The 19,728-nt window shown below is 38.0% G+C and overlaps 1 protein-coding gene across 1 annotated transcript in view; it reads right to left on the bottom strand.

Moving 5' to 3' along the window:
* The window catches only part of LOC137407054 (uncharacterized), an 81,182-nt gene that overhangs the window by 18,682 nt on the left and 42,772 nt on the right, over positions 1 to 19,728 (bottom strand). Inside the window, 3 exon segments of the mRNA XM_068093659.1 lie at positions 962 to 1,114; positions 11,094 to 11,142; positions 16,893 to 17,057. Of these exon segments, the coding sequence (XP_067949760.1) occupies positions 962 to 1,114; positions 11,094 to 11,142; positions 16,893 to 17,057 (367 nt within the window).

Raw genomic sequence — 19,728 nt, 5'->3', positions numbered from 1 at the left:
TTGCTTGGGAATCGCTCAAGTGTGTTTAGGCATACGCTAGCGATATCTCCGCCCTCCTCATGATGCTCACGATAAAATCGCCTAGTGTGTTTGGACCTTTAGAGTATCAGTCTAACACCTGAATGTTATGAGTTTGAATCCAGCTTATAACAATATTTTATCTCAACCATTAACTGTGGCAAAAGAGAGTGAACAGCAAATAACAAACACACTATCCTCTATCACATCACCACGATATCTATCATCGTTGTTTGTCCAGCTAGAGCCACTAAAATCTAGCAATTTAAAATCCATTTCGCAGAGGGTTTGATCTCGGAACCTCCCGTTCACAAAGCAAAAAGCTTGCGCATTAAGCTACACGGGATGCGATGGATTCATTGAGCAATATGAGTCATTATGAGGGTTACAATACGCATAGCAACTCTGCGTTACAGGCAACATTACTAAAGCTTGCTCTCACGGCTCTCATGAGTAAGTTTAGCAATACGGAAACTACATTACTTAAATTAACCAATGGCAATGTGCCAGGCTAATGGTAAGTGGCAGATAACTACATTACCTGCTACTGTTTATAAGCTGCTTTTTTAATACCCGTGCAACACCGAGTATTTGACAAGTCTTTTTTATATACAAATATCAATGTTTGTCTGTATTTGTCTGTTCAGCATCAGTTTTAGGAATTAAACATCCACTGTGCACTGGTTTTGAACCCAGACCCTCCAGTTCTCCAGACATGCATTTATCCAATACACTCCCCTGTCAAACTAGATATACAATGGAATAAATTGGGTACATATTTATTAATCACACATGTAGATCTTTTATGGCTTCACGGTCAACACTGCAGCTAATATTAATATATAACCGCGTTTGAATACACACTCCCAATTCTCATGCTAAATGATCATACTCCATCCACATGGGTCTCAATGCTGTTCGATGCAAAGGCTATGACACAAACCTCTTCCATTGTCGAGAGGGAGAAAGCAGACATGCGTGTCCTTCACCTCGCACCTAACCCCAGTACAGTCTGGAGGACAGACACAACGGAAACCACCCGAGCCCTGGCTAAGACATGTTCCACCATTGTAGCAAGGATTCACCAAGCATTCGTCTGTAACAATAAACGGGTGGTTAAATGCAGTGTTCCCAATACATTTATACACAAGTAGAGCTCGCACTAACAAACTCCATGTTCTTATTTCAATGAAAAAGTTTTTAATGGATCCTAGTTTTATGCAATTATGAAGCAAAACATCTTTAAACCTTTACTATCTGCAGGGTTGGAAAACTCTGTGCTTAAGCAGGGAATGACAACTTCATATATAAATAACACCATAACACTACCATTGACAACCGCTGACAACATAAATAAATAAAACTTAAGCATCACCTCAGTCCCATATAATTGCAGAAATGAATCGTTCAAAAACATGAGCAGTGATAAACATATATGACACGCGGTTATTTATCAAAACGGAAATAAAAGTGGCATCCTTTGAGTTCTTAACACCTATCCCACTAGCTATCAGCTTTTGTTAGTCGCAGTCCTTAACTTCTGCTAACATCAATGCTACATTTTCAGGTAAAGTCCTTCTGCAAAATTCGTACATTAACGAAAATTCACAACTTCAAATTTGGGTATACATCTGGCAAATGTATTAAATATTTTCTGTGCATTTAACCTGATCCGCCATTCATTCTATTGACTAATTGAAATATCTCAACATATCTTTATGGACTATTACTATGCTAATATTAACATACCACTACTATACAGTTTTGTATAAAAACTTGTGATATTCTTAAAACATGCCACAAGCTCCGCCTTTCGCTAGCGAAATCACAAAATTCTAGCTTAAATATTTCAAAGCCAGTTTGTTGAAGGTAACTAGTGGTATTTGAGTGTAAAGCGCTCATACTTGTTGGGATCAACCTTGGAATTATTGAAAACGTCAAATGGCTAGTCAATACGTATGTAAAGGAATACACAGTCTTGTTTGCTGCCAAATATGCATTATTGATTTTTGCATTGACCAAGAATGTATGACCCCCTACTGTCAGCCGTGAATGAGGGTAATTGCCACTCATAGCAGTATGGCCCGATATGTGGTCACCAATCGCAGCGCAGACAGAACAATTAAGAAAGGTATTTTTTGCAACCAGGTCATTTCAGCAGCCTTATGATTTAGTTTCTCAGTAGTAACCCAGCCATAAGCACACACCTACTATATTGTACAGCAAACACTAAAGCAAGATTTTGACAGCCTACGGAGGCAAAGGTAATTAATTATAACACTGTTTTAATTGTGAATTATTGTGAATTATATAACTTTTAATACGCTGCCATTGCTAGAACCTTTTATTGTGTATCAGAGCTTGTAAATGTGTCACTCATATAATTTTAACTTGGCATAATTTGATTACTACATTCTCTATTTTATATTTGTATGTTTCTTTTATGCTAGGCTTCACGGTCATGATGCTTAATAAACTATAAAGGACCAGTGAAATCAAACCTCAACACGTTATATGTCTGTCACAATCTTGAATAAAGCCTAGAGTTTTACCAAAAACTCTATAGTGAAGCCTCCACATCCGGAGTGTTGAAAAAGTCAGAACTACCCAAAGTGGTTAGAAAAGCTACCCACAGAGCTATAGCTACCCATAGAGCTACAGCTACCCACAGAGCTATAGCTACCCACAGAGCCATAGCTACCCACAGAGCTACAGCTACCCACAGAGCTACAGCTACCCACAGAGCTATAGCTACCCACAGAGCTATAGCTACCCATAGAGCTACAGCTACCCACAGAGCTATAGCTACCCACAGAGCCATAGCTACCCACAGAGCTACGGCTACCCACAGAGCTATAGCTACCCACAGAGCTATAGCTACCCACAGAGCTACAGCTACACACAGAGCTACAGCTACACAGAACCTATACAAGCCCACAATACAGTGCCTACAGATACAGAGTGACTATATTGTCGTAAAGAAATTATCAGCCAGCCAAGCTAAGTTCAAATACATATATAAACATTAGCCCAAGCGGATCAAAGAACTATAGTAAGTGTAAACTGCCACAAGTATACACATACAGCATTGACAGGTATTACATTTGTTACTACAGACAATTAGCGCTATTAACATTAGTGCACAGCCCTCAGTTAGAGCTGCTATCAGTATATAGGTCAGCAATTATCATAGACTAGCAATAACATAGTAGTATTATTGCTATTATCAGAAGCCTGTTTTATATAGATAATTTTAATAAATATTAATTCTGCAACTGCCCTTGGGCGATAATCACTGATCAGTTACCTTTCTCAGCGTATCAGTTACTAAGAGTGTACCTTTGAGTTATATAATTTGTTTGTTATAATTTTAAGACATTTTATCAATAGATTGTAAAAACTAAGCCATAAAGCTGCTGAGTAGTAAATCCCACATTTTTAACCGTACAATTTTTGGTTGTCTGTCTGTGCTGCCTTTCGCGTTGCCACAGTTGGGCTTTGCGCGCTGCGATGGGCGACACCGATTCGGAATCTGTCAATAGTGAGCCAGGCTGTGTGCAAAGTGAGCAAAATTCCGGACACTTGGATAAACCCAGTGTTAGTTCTACCGAAAATACAGATAAAAGGCCTCAAAGAAAGGCAGCTCTTTCTTTAATAGGTCAAGAAAGTAAGGTATATCAACTGAACATAAAGGTGTTGAAAGAGATAAATGTGCAGGTTAAGGCAATTGATTTCTTGTCAGATACAATTGATGCTGAGTCCGCTGAGAATGTTGTTGAAATGTTGAAATCAGTAGATACTCAATTTTGTAGTGTGTCAGATTTATACAATGAACTTGTTGATCTTACTCAAAATAAAGTTGATGAACAAACTGAGACTATGTTTGCTATGTATAAAAGCGAAGTTGACTCCACCAAAGAGCATTGTCACAAAAAACTCTATAATCTGGACACAGAAAGGCAAGAAGAAGGAGAACTCATAGAAGCTCAAGCTGCAATAGAAAGAACAAAACAGGAAATGGCAGAACAGCAGAGAATCTTTGAAGACCTGATGAAAAGACGAAGAGCGAAGAAGGCCCTTGTTGAGGCTGCGTCGATACAGCAGCAACTCCGGCAGGTTGACCTCCTTGACCAATCAACAGACTATACACAACAAGTGGGAGAAGATGTTAGCGAAGTCAATGCCATGCATTATCAACATCCACACGGAAGTGTACCTACAAGTCAACCATCAAGCAGCACCATGCATCAAACACACCAGAGAAACAGGAGAGACGAATTTATGCAGCAACAACACACGCAACAAGATAGCCTATTAGCCAGTCATAAAATTAACAGTAATGCGCAGCAAGGTCTTATCAGTAGCCAGCAAGAAAGCATGAAACAGTTGGGTGAAACCATAGCTGCAAGTTTGAGCAGAAGTTCCACAAAGAAGTCAGTTGAACCCGAAGTTTTCACCGGTAATACGTTAGACTTTATGGATTGGCAAGTTGATTTAGACGCCTATCTTAAGGCAGAGAACATTGAAGGATCCGATCGTTTGAGACACTTGAAGAAATACGTAAAAGCAGAAGCTAGGAAATGCATAGATGGATACTTCCTAGTGGCTACTGCAGACGCATATGAATTGGCAAGGGAAAAGCTTAGAGAACGGTATGGAAATCAGCAAAGCATTTCTAGATCATTTAGACAGAGACTTGCAGAATGGCCCCGGATAAGTGCAAAAGACGGCCAAGGCTTAAGAGAGTTAGGCGACTTCTTGTGTCACATACGTAGTGCGATGAGCACCATACCCTCACTCGAAATCTTAAATGATTGCAATGAGAATGAAAAGATGATACAGAGACTCCCAGACTGGCTACGAAACCGTTGGGCTAGAAAGATCGCAAGGATACAAGTGTCAGAAAAGAGATATCCAGACTTTTGCGAGTTCACAGATTTCATACAAGAAGAAGCACATGTAATGACATTACCAATATCACTAATTTCAACTAAAGAGAACAAAGATGATAAAGACAGAAGCACAAGGCAAAGAGTCCGGAACTACCAAACATCAGCTGAAGAAGAAAACACTTGTCTCTTCTGCAAGAGAAGACACAAAGTAAATGTCTGCTATACATTACAAGCTAAACCCTATGAGGAAAGAGTGACGCTCGTAAAAGAACACAACCTGTGTTTTACCTGCTGAACCACAGGACATCGTTCAAAAACCTGTAGAAAAAAGGACACCTGTAAAAGATGTAACAGAGCGCACCCTACAGTTCTTCACGACGACAATTGGAAGCCAAGAGGCAAAAGATCAGATGAACATAAAGACAACTCAAAATCTTCACCACCAAATAGGGAAACAAAAGAGAAAGGAGAAAGTAAAGCAAAGTCAAATACTGGCCCAAACACCGAAGTAAATGTAAGAAAAACTCAACTCAAATCAGAGATTCTCAGCATGGCTGTACCAGTCTATGTATCTTCTGGAAACAAAGAACTGCTTGTTTACGCTCTATTAGATACTCAGTCAGATTCCTGTTTTGTCACTAAGACAGTTGCAAACATCATCGAGTCTAAAGGCGAAAGTGAAGATGTCGTTGTATGCACATTAAACGGTGAAACGACTAAAAGAGTAAAGAAGTACGACAATATAACCATACGAGGCTATATGACAGATGCACATGTAACTGAAAGCATACGAACAAGACTATATAACATGCAAGAAAGAGCAAATCCCAACTAAAGAAAAAGCTAGCCGACTGGATCATCTCTCACACTTAGGAAAAGAGATACCATCTTACCTTGACATACCCGTCGGGTTATTGATAGGGTCTGACTGCCCACAAGCACTTACACCTCTCAGCTCAGTGGCAGGAGGCCCTGGAGAGACCTTTGCGATGGAAACCATATTTGGTTGGACGCTCTGTGGAGGAACAAACAAGAAAATCCCGTTGAAGAACGTCTCATCATATAAAACAGATACAAAGAAAGATAGCGAAATACTGAACATGCTAGAAAGGGACTTTAAAGATGCAGAACATGGTATCGCATCCCAAGAGGACATTCTATTTACAAAAATGCTTACAGAAGAAACTGTTCAAAATGAAAAGGGCACCTATGTTCTCCCACTTCCATTCAAAAACGGAGCACCCACGCTCCCAGACAATCGACCTCAAGCAGAGAAGCGCCTGGCACAGCTCATAAAGAAACTGAAGGAGGATAAAGCGTACAAAGAAGAATACGTCAAATTCATGGAGGACCTTCTGCAAGCTGGTCATGCAGAAGAATGCCCAACAACCACTCAAGATGAAACCACTAAAGGCTGGTACATACCCCATTTCGGAGTAAGACACCCAAAGAAGAAAAAGCTCAGGGTAGTTTTTGATGCAAGTGCTAAATATAGGGGGATATCTTTAAACGACACCTTGCTGCAAGGACCTGACCACATAAATAGTTTAGTGGGGATACTATGTCGTTTTAGAAAGGAGAGCATTGCTATATGCTGTGACATACAGCAAATGTTTTACAACTTTCACGTGCCAGTCAAACACCGTAATTTCCTCAAGTTCCTGTGGACAAACGAAGACTTCACTCAAACTAAAGAATTAAGAATGAAGGTTCATACTTTTGGCGCCACGTCATCGCCTGGTGTAGCAACCTTTGGACTAAGGAAACTGGCCACGGACTACAGTGATATATCTAAGAGTGTTGCACAGTTTCTACTAGAAGACTTTTATGTAGATGATGGAATCACCAGTGTTGCAAACCGAACAGAGGCTATAGAACTTATAAAAGACTCAAGAGACATTTGTTCAAAAGGAAACATTCGACTACACAAATTTGTGTGCAATGAAAGAGAAGTGCTTGCTTCAGTTCCAACCAGCGAAAGAAGTGAAACTGTAAAAAGTATAGATTTGTTCACAGATAAACTGCCAAACGAAAGAACACTTGGCTTAGAATGGGATGTAAACACAGATGAGTTTCATTTCACCAACAACGTGCAAGCTAAAGATGCCACAAAGCGTGGACTCCTATCCAGTGTCGCTCAAATCTACGATCCACTTGGCTTATTGGCACCCTTCATATTAAAAGGCAAGCAACTTCTGCAGATCTGTACATCTGACAAACAACCATGGGATGAACCTATCAGCCCAGAACTAAAAGTAAAGTGGGACGCATGGCTACAAGAATTGCAAGGATTGGTGATGGTGCGTATTCCAAGATGTGTAAAGCCACACGCTACGATTTAGAGAACAGAAATTCATCATTTCAGTGATGCTAGCCTATCAGGCTATGGAGCTTGTTCCTATCTAAGATTTATAGATACAGACAGTAAAGTGCATTGCGCACTTATATTTGGAAAAGCTAGGGTTAGCCCAATGAAAAGTGTTACTGTCCCAAGAATGGAACTCCAAGCAGCTGTGATTGCCACTCGTCAGAGCATTCTCCTCAGAAAAGAATTAAAAATGCCCATCGACCGGGAATGTTTTTGGACAGACTCCAAAATAGTGCTAGGATATCTATCGAATGACACTAAAAGGTTTCACATGTATGTGGCAAATCGGGTTCAAGAAATCAAAGGAACAACGACATCTGAGTAGTGGGCTTACGTATGCTCAAAAGATAACCCAGCAGATACTGCTTCTCGAGGAGCAAGTATTAGTGAGTTGAAAGGGTCATCATGGCTGGATGGACCCGAGTTCCTAAAGAAACCAAGCTTAGACACATATCTGAAATCAAATTCAGTTGACAGAACCTTACAAGAAAATGACCCAGAAGTAAGAAGCATCAAAGTCTTCTCAACAAGTGTAGCCCCCACAATTGCCGAAAGATTTGATAGATTCAGCTCATACAGATCTCTGCTACACAGTGTTGCGATTCTTAAGCAAATAGCAAGAACGGCAAGAAGTAAACAAACATCAAATATCTGGAAAACAAAGGCTCTCACGACTAAAGAAATTCATGAAGCTGAAGTGTTCGTCATCAAAACGCTACAAGCGGAGACATACTCTGAAGAAGTAAAGGCACTAGAATGTTCTGAAGAAATAAACAAATCTAGCGTTATTGCCAAGTTGAACCCATATATGGATAAGGACGGCTTACTCCGAGTTGGTGGGAGGATAAGAAGGGCGAGCGAATTAAGTCAAGATGAGAAGTTCCCAATCATCATAGCAAAACGCACGCATATAGCAAGACTGATCATTCGTAATTTACATGACAAAATACATCACTTAGGCCAAAGAAGCACATTGGCAGCAATTAGAGAGGCTGGGTTCTGGATAACTAATGGCACATCTATGGTAAAAACAGAGATTGGTAAGTGTGTCACATGTGCAAGATTGCGCAAACCATTGGAAACACAAAGAATGGGTGAACTACCAGCTGAAAGACTTGAAAGAACAGCGCCTTTCAGCCATGTAGGCATGGATGTATTCGGTCCATTTGAGGTATAAGACCGAAGAACTGTCCTGAAGAGATGGGGCGTCTTGTTTACTTGTCTCTATAGCAGAGGAGTTCATATAGAAATGATAGAGGATCTCTCTTCTGGCAGCTTCATAAATGCTCTCCGCTGTCTCATATATCTCAGAGGACAGGTAACAACACTTTACAGTGATCAAGGTACAAATTTCATTGGAGCAAAGAATTTGTTACAGAAAGAGCTAGAAAGTGTAAAGGTCAAGGAACTGAAAGCATATCTCCTGAACAATCGCATAGAGTTTAAGATGAACACACCCAGCTCCAGCCACCAAGGAGGAGTATGGGAAAGGCTCATACGTTCTACCAGAGCCGTCTTAAATGGAATGGCACTGAAATATAAAGGAAGGCTAGACTCGCAAACATTGAGAACAGCCTTTTGTGAAGTTGCTAGTATTCTTAACAGTCAGCCTCTTACAGCCACAGAAATAGGAAACCCCGAGGATCCTTTAATTACTCCAAACCACCTGCTAACTGGAAAGACAGGACATACTCCTGCTCCAACCCCTGGAGAATTCTCAAATGGTGAGATATATGGAAATATTCGCTGGAAGAAAGCACAACAGATAGCGGACGAATTCTGGAAGATCTGGAGATCAGAATACATCTCTCACATCAGTCAAAGACAGAAATGGACAAGCGCTAAAGATAACATCAAGAAAGGAGACATAGTGCTACTTAAAGATGACAACCTACATCGGAACCTTTGGAGTACAGGCATAGTGGACGCCACCCAAATTGGTGATGATGGCAAAGTACGAAAAGTAACTCTTCGCTTGGCAAATAAGAACCTGAACCACAAGGGCAAGCCAGTTTCACCAACCACAATCGTCCAGCGACCAGTACAGAAATAGTTTTATTACTTAGAGCTTAACACAGCAAATCTTACTACTCGTGATTCATGCCTATATAATCAGACTTATTACTCTTTGTTGTCAATAATGTAGAAACGTAGTTTACTCAATCTCATAGTTTTGTAGACTGTAGTGGTAGCTGTGTGTATGTGTTAATCAGTTCATTTACCGTAACATAAATGGAGTAGTTGTAATGCAGTATTCACTTTATGCCAGATATTGTCCTTTTTTTTAAAGAAAATTTAATTTGGATAAAATAAATTTAAGTTACCACTTAAATGTTAGGTGGGAGTGTAAAGGAATACACAGTCTTGTTTGCTGCCAAATATGCATTATTGATTTTTGCATTGACCAAGAATGTATGACCCCCTACTGTCAGCCGTGAATGAGGGTAATTGCCACTCATAGCAGTATGGCCCGATATGTGGTCACCAATCGCAGCGCAGACAGAACAATTAAGAAAGGTATTTTTTGCAACCAGGTCATTTCAGCAGCCTTATGATTTAGTTTCTCAGTAGTAACCCAGCCATAAGCACACACCTACTATATTGTACAGCAAACACTAAAGCAAGATTTTGACAGCCTACGGAGGCAAAGGTAATTAATTATAACACTGTTTTAATTGTGAATTATTGTGAATTATATAACTTTTAATACGCTGCCATTGCTAGAACCTTTTATTGTGTATCAGAGCTTGTAAATGTGTCACTCATATAATTTTAACTTGGCATAATTTGATTACTACATTCTCTATTTTATATTTGTATGTTTCTTTTATGCTAGGCTTCACGGTCATGATGCTTAATAAACTATAAAGGACCAGTGAAATCAAACCTCAACACGTTATATGTCTGTCACAATCTTGAATAAAGCCTAGAGTTTTACCAAAAACTCTATAACGTAGTCCTTTTACGAGCCTTGCCAAATATGCATATTTATTTCAGTCAGTTACAAGATAATTGATGCTTCTGAATAAAAGTTTAACATAGTTTTAACAGAAAAAACAAATCTTGGAAACTTTTTTGCAGAGATCTAGTGATCAAGGCTGCTGGCCTATGAACAGCGGGCTAAGGTTCAATTTCCCGAAATATATCTGAGATCAACTTGCTCTCCGACTAATCAATTCCGATAGTCAGCATGTTAACTCAAGTTGGGTGAGAAATAAAATTTTCCATCATTGAAAGGTTAAGAACAAATAACAAAGAGTACAAAATAGAAACTCATACGCAAAGGGTCCTCTCTTCAGAGGTGAAAAAGGCAGCATGGCAACATGTCACAATAGCTAAGATCTGATTGGTTTCTGGTACCCAAAATGAAAGCCTTCAATGGGATTTCCAATATGCAGTTAAATGCTTTGTGAAACTGTGCTTCCAGTACAGTAACTCGGGAAAATCCCAATGTTTGATGATGTAACATCGCTAAATAATGCATGAGATTTCGTGAAATTGGCCTGTGAAGCAGTTCTTTAGATTTTCCTGTTGGTCTGATTTACCATAGAGTTCAGGTCAAAATATACTCGCTGTTAAAACAAGCCTTCAAAAAACTGCATCTCCAACTGACATCAGTGCTGGACGCTAATGACCAGAACTCAGACATTAACTACAGGAAGTGGACTATAAATTAATTCCATTCGTCGGCTAATCAAATCTAGGCTCTGGCAAAGGTGATGATAAACAGAACCTTCTAGAAGCTGCAGCGGCGTGACTCATGAACAGCAAACAATGCTGGCACAAAAATATATGGCTGAGAAATAGCTCTATACCTTTGCATCCTGCTATGCCATCGTCAAACCTACATTCCACTTGTCCATTCTACAAAAGAAAATTATGAAGTCCAATGGATTATCGACAAAAAAACTTTCCTATAATGAGATGCACATATAATCTGACAAATTCAATAGAAAAAAATATGTGATTAAGACTGAAGCTTTGTTAAAAAAGATAAGGATTTCTACTACTGAGATCATGCTCAAATTGAAATAGGAACGAATGAAGCGTGGAAAATGTTTAAAATGGAATAGTCTGCGAGACATTTTCTTGCGCATCTTTCGCTAGCATAAAACATTTGATAAAATTTGGATACAACAAAACTAGCTGGCAGGTTTTTACTGTGCCCATCCTGCAGATGACACAAACTTGCCGATTAACCGCAACAAGAAAAGTGATTGAGGTCAAGACCATGCACAGCAGAATATGGAAAATAGCCATAAAGGGTTATATAAGAATCTGTAGGTCATTGATGAAAAGCTGCCTATATGAACTCATGTTCTCCTAATGCATTCAGCACAAGCGTTTGATTGCACCAGCATTGGGTCCAACATGTTGGTTTTAGTTTAAACCCCTTTTATACCATCATATTATTGGCTATTCATTTCTTTTAGGAGTGAGCACACTTTTTTACATTTTTGAAAGTTAACAGAAATGATAAGTCGGTCATAGTGTTAATTTTGTTTGCGGTTAGTAAAATATGGTAAGGATAATAAACATTGGATTGAATTCAGCCGATGATATACTACAAAAGTATGCATAGGCTGAAACCGTAGTCACTAACATATCAGCATAACGCCCCTTGCTCCATATCACAGCTGTGAAACATCCGCCGGTATAGCCAACCATTTGGGTGCTCAAGCAGCATCCTCATAGCCATGCAATAGGAAGCCAATGGCAAGGTCGTCCATCACTCATAGATCACATTGGCAAACTCTTTGGCAACAGCTTCAATCCCAATCAATTACCACTCAAAAGATATCCTACATAGGAGTTGTTATCTCTATGAAAAAGTATTGCGATTGCACGAGGATTTCAAACAGAACAGATCTTCACCAAAGACACGTTCAGTTCAAATGCGAACTCAATAGGCCTACCTGATGCACGTGCATAGAATACTTCTGTTAACAAATTTGATTATTTATTGCTTAAGATTTACAGCAGCATAATTTTTATACTGAGTTTATTTATAATTATCTATATGAGGACTGACAGTTGTACATGTACAATGGTGTCTGTTAATCCGGATACTGAAGAAGACGACCAATTAGGGGATAGCAACTGCCATCAAAGTGCAGTTACATTCAAAATATTTGTTATTAAAAATCACTATTTCTATTGAAGTTGTATTTATGAATCACTCGCAAGAGTGAAATGCGTTTTTCAATCACATCCTTTGTGTGCTATTGGACTTTCGAGATGGTGAAATACACACCACAACGGATGTTTAAAAAAATAACTTGCTCAGTATTCAGCAAAACAAAACAATCATAATACTTTGAATGAACAAAATATTCTGCAAATAATTTGCTGTTACAAGAGTTGTATATATATGATTCCTTTTTGTTATAAAGAATTTCTAAAGTTTAAGAATTCTTTTCTTACAGGATAAATATTGTAAAGCATAGTACAGTTTATAGCATATAGTGCAACATGTATAGCCCTGTTTAAGGTGACTTTTCCTGTATATGTATAGATCTATATAATATAAGCACCGTGGTTAAACCGGACAATCTATTAAACCTGACCAACTACCACCCTTATCAACCTGGTTTAATGAGTATCGACTGTATATGGTATGGATGGATAACAATTATAACCCTCATTGAGGGAATATAAAATGTTATTTTTGTAAAATGACTAGCAGTTTTATTATTCTTTAAAAAATACTGATTTCTTCATCAGGTGATCATCTATAGAGCCTACTCTTCAGATGCACCAACTCCCACGGTTCATCCATGATTATGAAATTATCATTATGCTGTTTATTTGTAGCCGATTGCATTTAAGAATAACAAATAAATATGGTTTAACCTCTACCTCTGTTCGGTTTAACAAACAACATTTTAAATAAATGACAAAATGTGAACAATTATTTATCTCGACTCCAAAGCAATTTCTAACATGCAACCACAAAAATTTATTAAAGTGACATTTGTTCAAAAATAACCTAGTTTAAGATGGAGTGATTTACTCTCTATATCTCTATCAACACCTCTACTTCTGAACATATGTCAATCCTATGCTTCTGTTATTGTCTCTATAGCAGAACTTCTCAATTACTTTTTGTTCGTGAAACCACAAACACACCTTCCTTAGGAAAAATAAAACATCTTCTGCCTGCGCCGCAGCTTTAAATAGTGTCATTTGTGTATTAAATTGTTATAAGTGCATCTCTGCATAACGCTGTATCCTTATTAACGATAAAGGAAAGAGAGAAAGAGAGAGAGAGAAAGAACTATAGAATGACTTGAACAAGGAATAACTTCATTAACTGTAGCAGAAAAGATTTAATACTTCATATAGTGGCCATACTTGAAATATAGTGATATTTGCTAACCATAGAGATGCACACGCGATTTGCAATACGTATGCTCTGGGTGCATGCTCAGTGCAAACAGAACCTCTATACCACAGAGTGAATGCTGCCTGCCGACACTCTGACAATGGGAGCACATTATTAATAATTGGTAATTGTAATAATAGTAATTGCACTTCATTCTAGGACAGTAGAAATCATAATAAACAACATATTTCAAGAGGCCAAACGGCCCTCCTGAAAACGTCTCATGCCCCTTCAACAAGCACTGCTCTAAGGTAAGTAAACAATTGAGATATATTTTCATTAATTATGACTTCATTAAATCTTTACATATAATGTAAAGATTTAATTAAATCTAGTTTAACGAACATATAGTTTCATATCAAGTTTTGTACGAAGTATAGTTAAATGGTTTATATATATTATCTTTTATGCGGTGTGTAACTACCTGTAATATTTATTATTAGTTACATATTCTCTCTTTGGAACGTATTCAATGAATATTTGCTCTATCATACAATACTTTTGGGCAGATCTCACAATGGATTACTAAGTATGAAATACTTGAAAGTACTTGATATTACTCAATATTACTTGATTTTACTCAATGTTACTTGAGAATACTTGATTTTACTTAATAGCACTTTGTTTAACCTTGGAGGTTCTCTGACGACCCCTACACTGTTTTCACTGCAATCTCTTACTTTACTCTTACTCTCTCTCTTTAGTTGAATAATGAAAACTTGCAGATCTACAAAACAATGAGCTGTGGTTAATTACATGTATATTTGCTCCAAACCACAAAGTACTTACAAAAGGCAGACGCGAGCAATAAACAAACAATCATTTGAAAATATAGGACAGGGAATCATCTTTAGTTCTCATTGATTAGATGTGAGCTTTGTTTTGGAAATTCCGTCGACAGCAATTGGCTGTAAATATTTATGACACGGCCAGCTGTTGGCTGACAAGCATTGGACTACAGAAATTCCATGATAGCCGAGATGAGAGATCTCATTATTATAATCAAACTATCTAGCCTTTGTCAAAGTGAGTTTACTCTATGAAGTTTATGATATATAGTCTTGAGCAACAAGGGGAGCATATCTCTATGGATAGTAAGGCATAGTGCAAGTTGAACATATACAGTAGCTCCATAGAGCGCTTATGGTTAGCATGGCATGTATGTCTTCAAAAGTTGAAAAGTAGTGCTCAGAGCTCAGGAATGCCCTAGTTTGACCTTTGACCTCTACTTAAACATTGCCGTGTGCATCTCTATGGTTAGCAGCAAAGATAACTCCATAGATATAAGATATATTCCATTGCGTGGATGCAGATTTGGATTTGTGCTCACGTTGCGTTACCGTGCGATGAGTGGTTCAATGGAACTTCGCACATTGCGGATTAACGGGGGCGCTTTGTTGAAAAAAGACGTAGGCCTATATTAGCACATACATACCAGAGATCATAGCGGCGCACACTTATCTAGCTTAGTAGCACGCTTTCTGGAAGTGTGGAAAATGTTTAAAATGGAATAGCTTACGCATAATTTTCTTGCGCATAATTTGCAAGTGCCGTTTTTATTTTCGTAGTCGTTAAACTTTCGATAAAAAGCTATGAGTAACAAAATTTGCTTAACTTACCGAGTTTTCACCATTTCCATCTTGCAGAGATGACTAAAACTTGCGAATTAACCGACACATAGAAACATGGTGTGTATATTACCTCTATGCAAACATGGTGTGTGTATACCTCTATGCAAACATGGTGTGTGTATACCTCTATGCAAACATGGTGTATGTATACCTCTATGCAGGAGCGGATTAACCAACACATAGAAACATGGTGTGTATATACCTCTATGCAGGAGCGGATTAACCGACACATAGAAACATGGTGTGTGTATACCTCTATGCAGGAGCGGATTAACCAACACATAGAAACATGGTGCGTGTATACCTCTATGCAGGAGCGGATTAACTGACACATAGAAACATGGTGTGTGTATATACCTCTATGCAGGAGCGGATTAATCGACACATAGAAACATGGTGTGTGTATACCTCTATGCAGGAGCGGATTAACCGACACATAGAAACATGGTGTGTGTATACTAGTGCTGGGCACGAGTACTTCTTGGTCAACGGGTTTAGACCCGCCCCCTTCTGTTCGGCTTTTTCGAGTATCGGGTAGCTAGTAGTGCTAGGCTCAGGTATTTCTTTGCCTACGGGTTTTTCGGGTATCGGGTTTGTTGATATGGATTTTATGTTTAAGTTTTCTAAACAGATTTATTTTCAAATTTACAAAGCAATTATTTTTTTTTTCAATTTATTTATCATTTTCCACAGTTTTTATCGACTGACATTCGTACTCGCAGCGTTAACAGGTGGATTGTTAAACAGTCAAGATAGTCTGGGGCCACAGGGAATTTTCGTGTCAACAGGTGGCAGAAGATAGGGTCTATGGTAGCTTAATACTTAAGCATGTTCTATGAACCTCTCTGATTTTTTAGAGATGGTGCTCCAAATCTCATAAAAAACTTTACATTATCGGCTTTTTCCGTTAGTAAGGCTTGTTGGCTTAGTAAAACTTGGTTATAATGAATTATGTAATCCATAATAGCTAGCTGTGGTAATCAATTTAAACAGAGTTATTAAATTTCCACTGCTACTACCGAAGCTGATGGCAGTTTCTAACAAGGCGATAGCGGAAACAGACTAAGGACCTGTGTGTTATCGGTGAAAGCAAACACGCGCCGTATTAAAAAAGGCATAGACTTGTTTACGAAGCCGATTTGGCTAATTGCACAAATAAAATTTGATTTAAGTATTTCTTCTCACCTTTTAATGACAAGTAATCACTGCTTGACTACAATATCTCCGGTAGGTATGTATGGTAAATAAGGTATGAGATGCTTTATTCTATCTATTAAATTAAAGATTCGTTATACCCCATTGTCGTGCATCCTTAGCAAAAATGACACAGAAATGCCCTGTGGGCCCAGACTAAGGGCACGGGGTGCAATAGACCGAGTTTTTGTTCACACTACCCGACGGATCCGTGTACCAAAACCCGAACTCGAAAGTCAAAACTCGAACCCGAAGGACCGAAATACCCGAAATCTCTATTACCCGATACTCGAGAGAAGATAAACCCGCGAGTTCAACGAGTATTACTACCCGTGCCCAGCACTAGTGTATACCTCTAAGCAGAAGCGGACTAACCGACACATAGAAACATGGTGTGTGTATACCTCAATGCAGGAGCACCTCTCGCATGCTCCACCTCTGAACACTGTCCGATAGCTGTAGATTCTACCCTCATAGACACAAGAGCTCTGATTTGGACACGAACACTCGGTTATCAGGTACTGCAAACGAACGCGAAGAGCAGCGAGTTCATCCTTCATCATCTCACTCTACAACAAAATACCAACGATTCTATATATATGGCATCTCTATGATTCTATAATAGCAAATCTAGGATTATATAATAGCAACTCTATTACTCTATGATCACAACTCTGAGACTATATAATAGCAACTCTATTACTCTATGATCACAACTCTGAGACTATATAATAGCAACTCTATTACTCTATGATCGCAACTCTGAGACTATATAATAGCAACTCTATTACTCTATGATCGCAGCTCTGAGACTAAGTAATAGCAACTCTATTACTCTATGATCGCAACTCTGAGACTATATAATAGCAAATCTATTACTTTATGATCGCAACTCTGAGACTATATAATAGCAACTCTATTACTCCATGATCACAACTCTGAGACTATATAATAGCAACTCTATCACTCTATGATCACAGCTCTGAGACTATACAATAGCAACTCTATTACTCTATGATCGCAACTCTGAGACTATATAATAGCAACTCTATTACTCTATGATCACAACTCTGAGACTATATAATAGCAACTCTATTACTCTATGATCGCAACTCTGAGACTATATAATAGCAACTCTATTACTCTATGATCGCAGCTTTGAGACTATATAATAGCAACTCTATTACTCTATGATCACAACTCTGAGACTATACAATAGAACATTGGAATTCTGTAAAAGCAACTCAAGGATTATATTAAAGTGTTTCTGTATGTTTATAATAATGTCTCCAGGATGCTATACTAGTATGCATAGAAAATTATGATGTTTCTAGAATTTCATAAAAACTTCTCTTGGCTTTTACAATTGCATTTCTGTAATTCTACAATAGCTTATAAATGTATATACAATTCTAGTACAACAACTCTAGAATAGTGTCTCAAGAATTTCATACGTATGCTTCAAGGCTTCCATAATAGCATTTTTCAGGATTCAGTGTTAATGTCTCAATGATTCTATAATTTTTCTACCATATTTACTTTTACTTTTTTAATTATTTCTACCGTTCTATAAAATTCTACCGTATTTCTACAAATCTATGATAGTGTCATTATAATTTTATAATATAATCTGTAGAATCTATAGCGGCATCTCTAGGGTTATATTATAGAGTCTGATTCTATAATAGTATCGTAGCACTCTACAATAGCTTTCTCAAAATTCTGTAATAAAATTTTTAAGACTCCATAATAGAATCTATGAATTATATTATAGCAACTGTAAAACTCTGTCTATATGGTTCTGTAACAGCATTTTTCTCAACTTGGAGCCTCTAGGCACCTAAGGATTCTACAATAACATCATAACATAACTATCTCTAAGCACCTCTAGGATTCTACAACAACACCTCTAAGACTCTAGAATACCACCTCTAGGACTCTAGAATAACACCTCTAGGATTCTAGAATAACACCTCTAGGACTGTAGAATCACACCTCTAGGATTTTAGAATAACACCTCTAGGATTCTAGGATAACACCTCTAGGATTCTATAACCCCTCTAGGATTCTATAATAACACCTCTAGAACTCTGAAATAACACCTATAGGATTCTATAATAACACCTCTAGGATTCTATAATAACACCTCCAGGATTCTATAATAACACCTCACAATTCTATAATAACACCTCTAGAATTATATAATAACACCTCACAATTCTATAATAACACCTCTAAATTCTATAATAACACCTCTAAAATTCTACAATAACACCTCTAAAATTCTATAATAACACCTCTAAAATTCTATAATAACACCTTTAGAATTCTATAATAGCACCTCTAGAATTCTATAATAACACCTCTAGTATTCTATGATAACACCTCTAGCATTCTATAATAACACATCTAGGATTCTATAATAACATCACCAGGGACCCTATTTAACAATAGTCTATAGGATCCTATCGTACTACATATTATCTAACCTATAAAAATGCTATCAACTAAGATGTTCTTTGTTTAAAGAATAGAGAAAGCATAATATTATTATGCTTTATTAGTTATCTTGAGGTGTTGACTAATGTTCTAAAAAAAGAATCAAGGAGATCGACCCACTAGAAGCTGAGATATAGCCAGCCAAACACAGGTCTACCTAATAAAGAATCAGAGGAAAACCCTTCGAAAATCCCGAAAACTGTGACGTATAAAATCGACTTAATGGTCATGTGCCGAAGTTGCGCACCCTTACCGCCGTTATGTATAATGATTGTTTTGGCTACGAGATGTGAAACGCTTCTCGCGATAGTAAATAATTTACATACTAGCTCTGGGTTCTCAGAAAAATCAACCAAACATTGTGTGGTAAAGGCATTTGCCCACAACCCCTCGCCATGATTTTTCAAAGCAGAAGAGCAGATTTTGACTATTGTGCTTCAAATTTTAACTCGATCTCCACGGATTTGCTCCGAAGATCATCTGTTCAACGAACGGCGCGTGTATAGTCTATATGCGATATCCGCGAGTTGCAGTTTGTTTAGAATAAGAAATAGGAATGGGACTTTTTGTTCCTTCATCATTTTTCTACTGTGTATCTACTGCAGCATTCTTCTACTGTGTATCTACTGCAGCATTCAGTTGATTTTCATGATTATCGTCACTATTAACAGACTGGAAGTTCACTACAGCCATAATCTTAAAAAGACTAACTTGACCGTGCTGCTCTTGCTATAAGAAAAG

This window comes from Watersipora subatra, chromosome 10 (assembly GCF_963576615.1).
Source record: "Watersipora subatra chromosome 10, tzWatSuba1.1, whole genome shotgun sequence".
In the NCBI taxonomy this organism is placed as follows: domain Eukaryota; kingdom Metazoa; phylum Bryozoa; class Gymnolaemata; order Cheilostomatida; family Watersiporidae; genus Watersipora; species Watersipora subatra.
The sequence above is the reverse complement of the archived record's forward strand: the minus strand, read 5'-3'. Positions and strand labels throughout refer to the sequence as shown.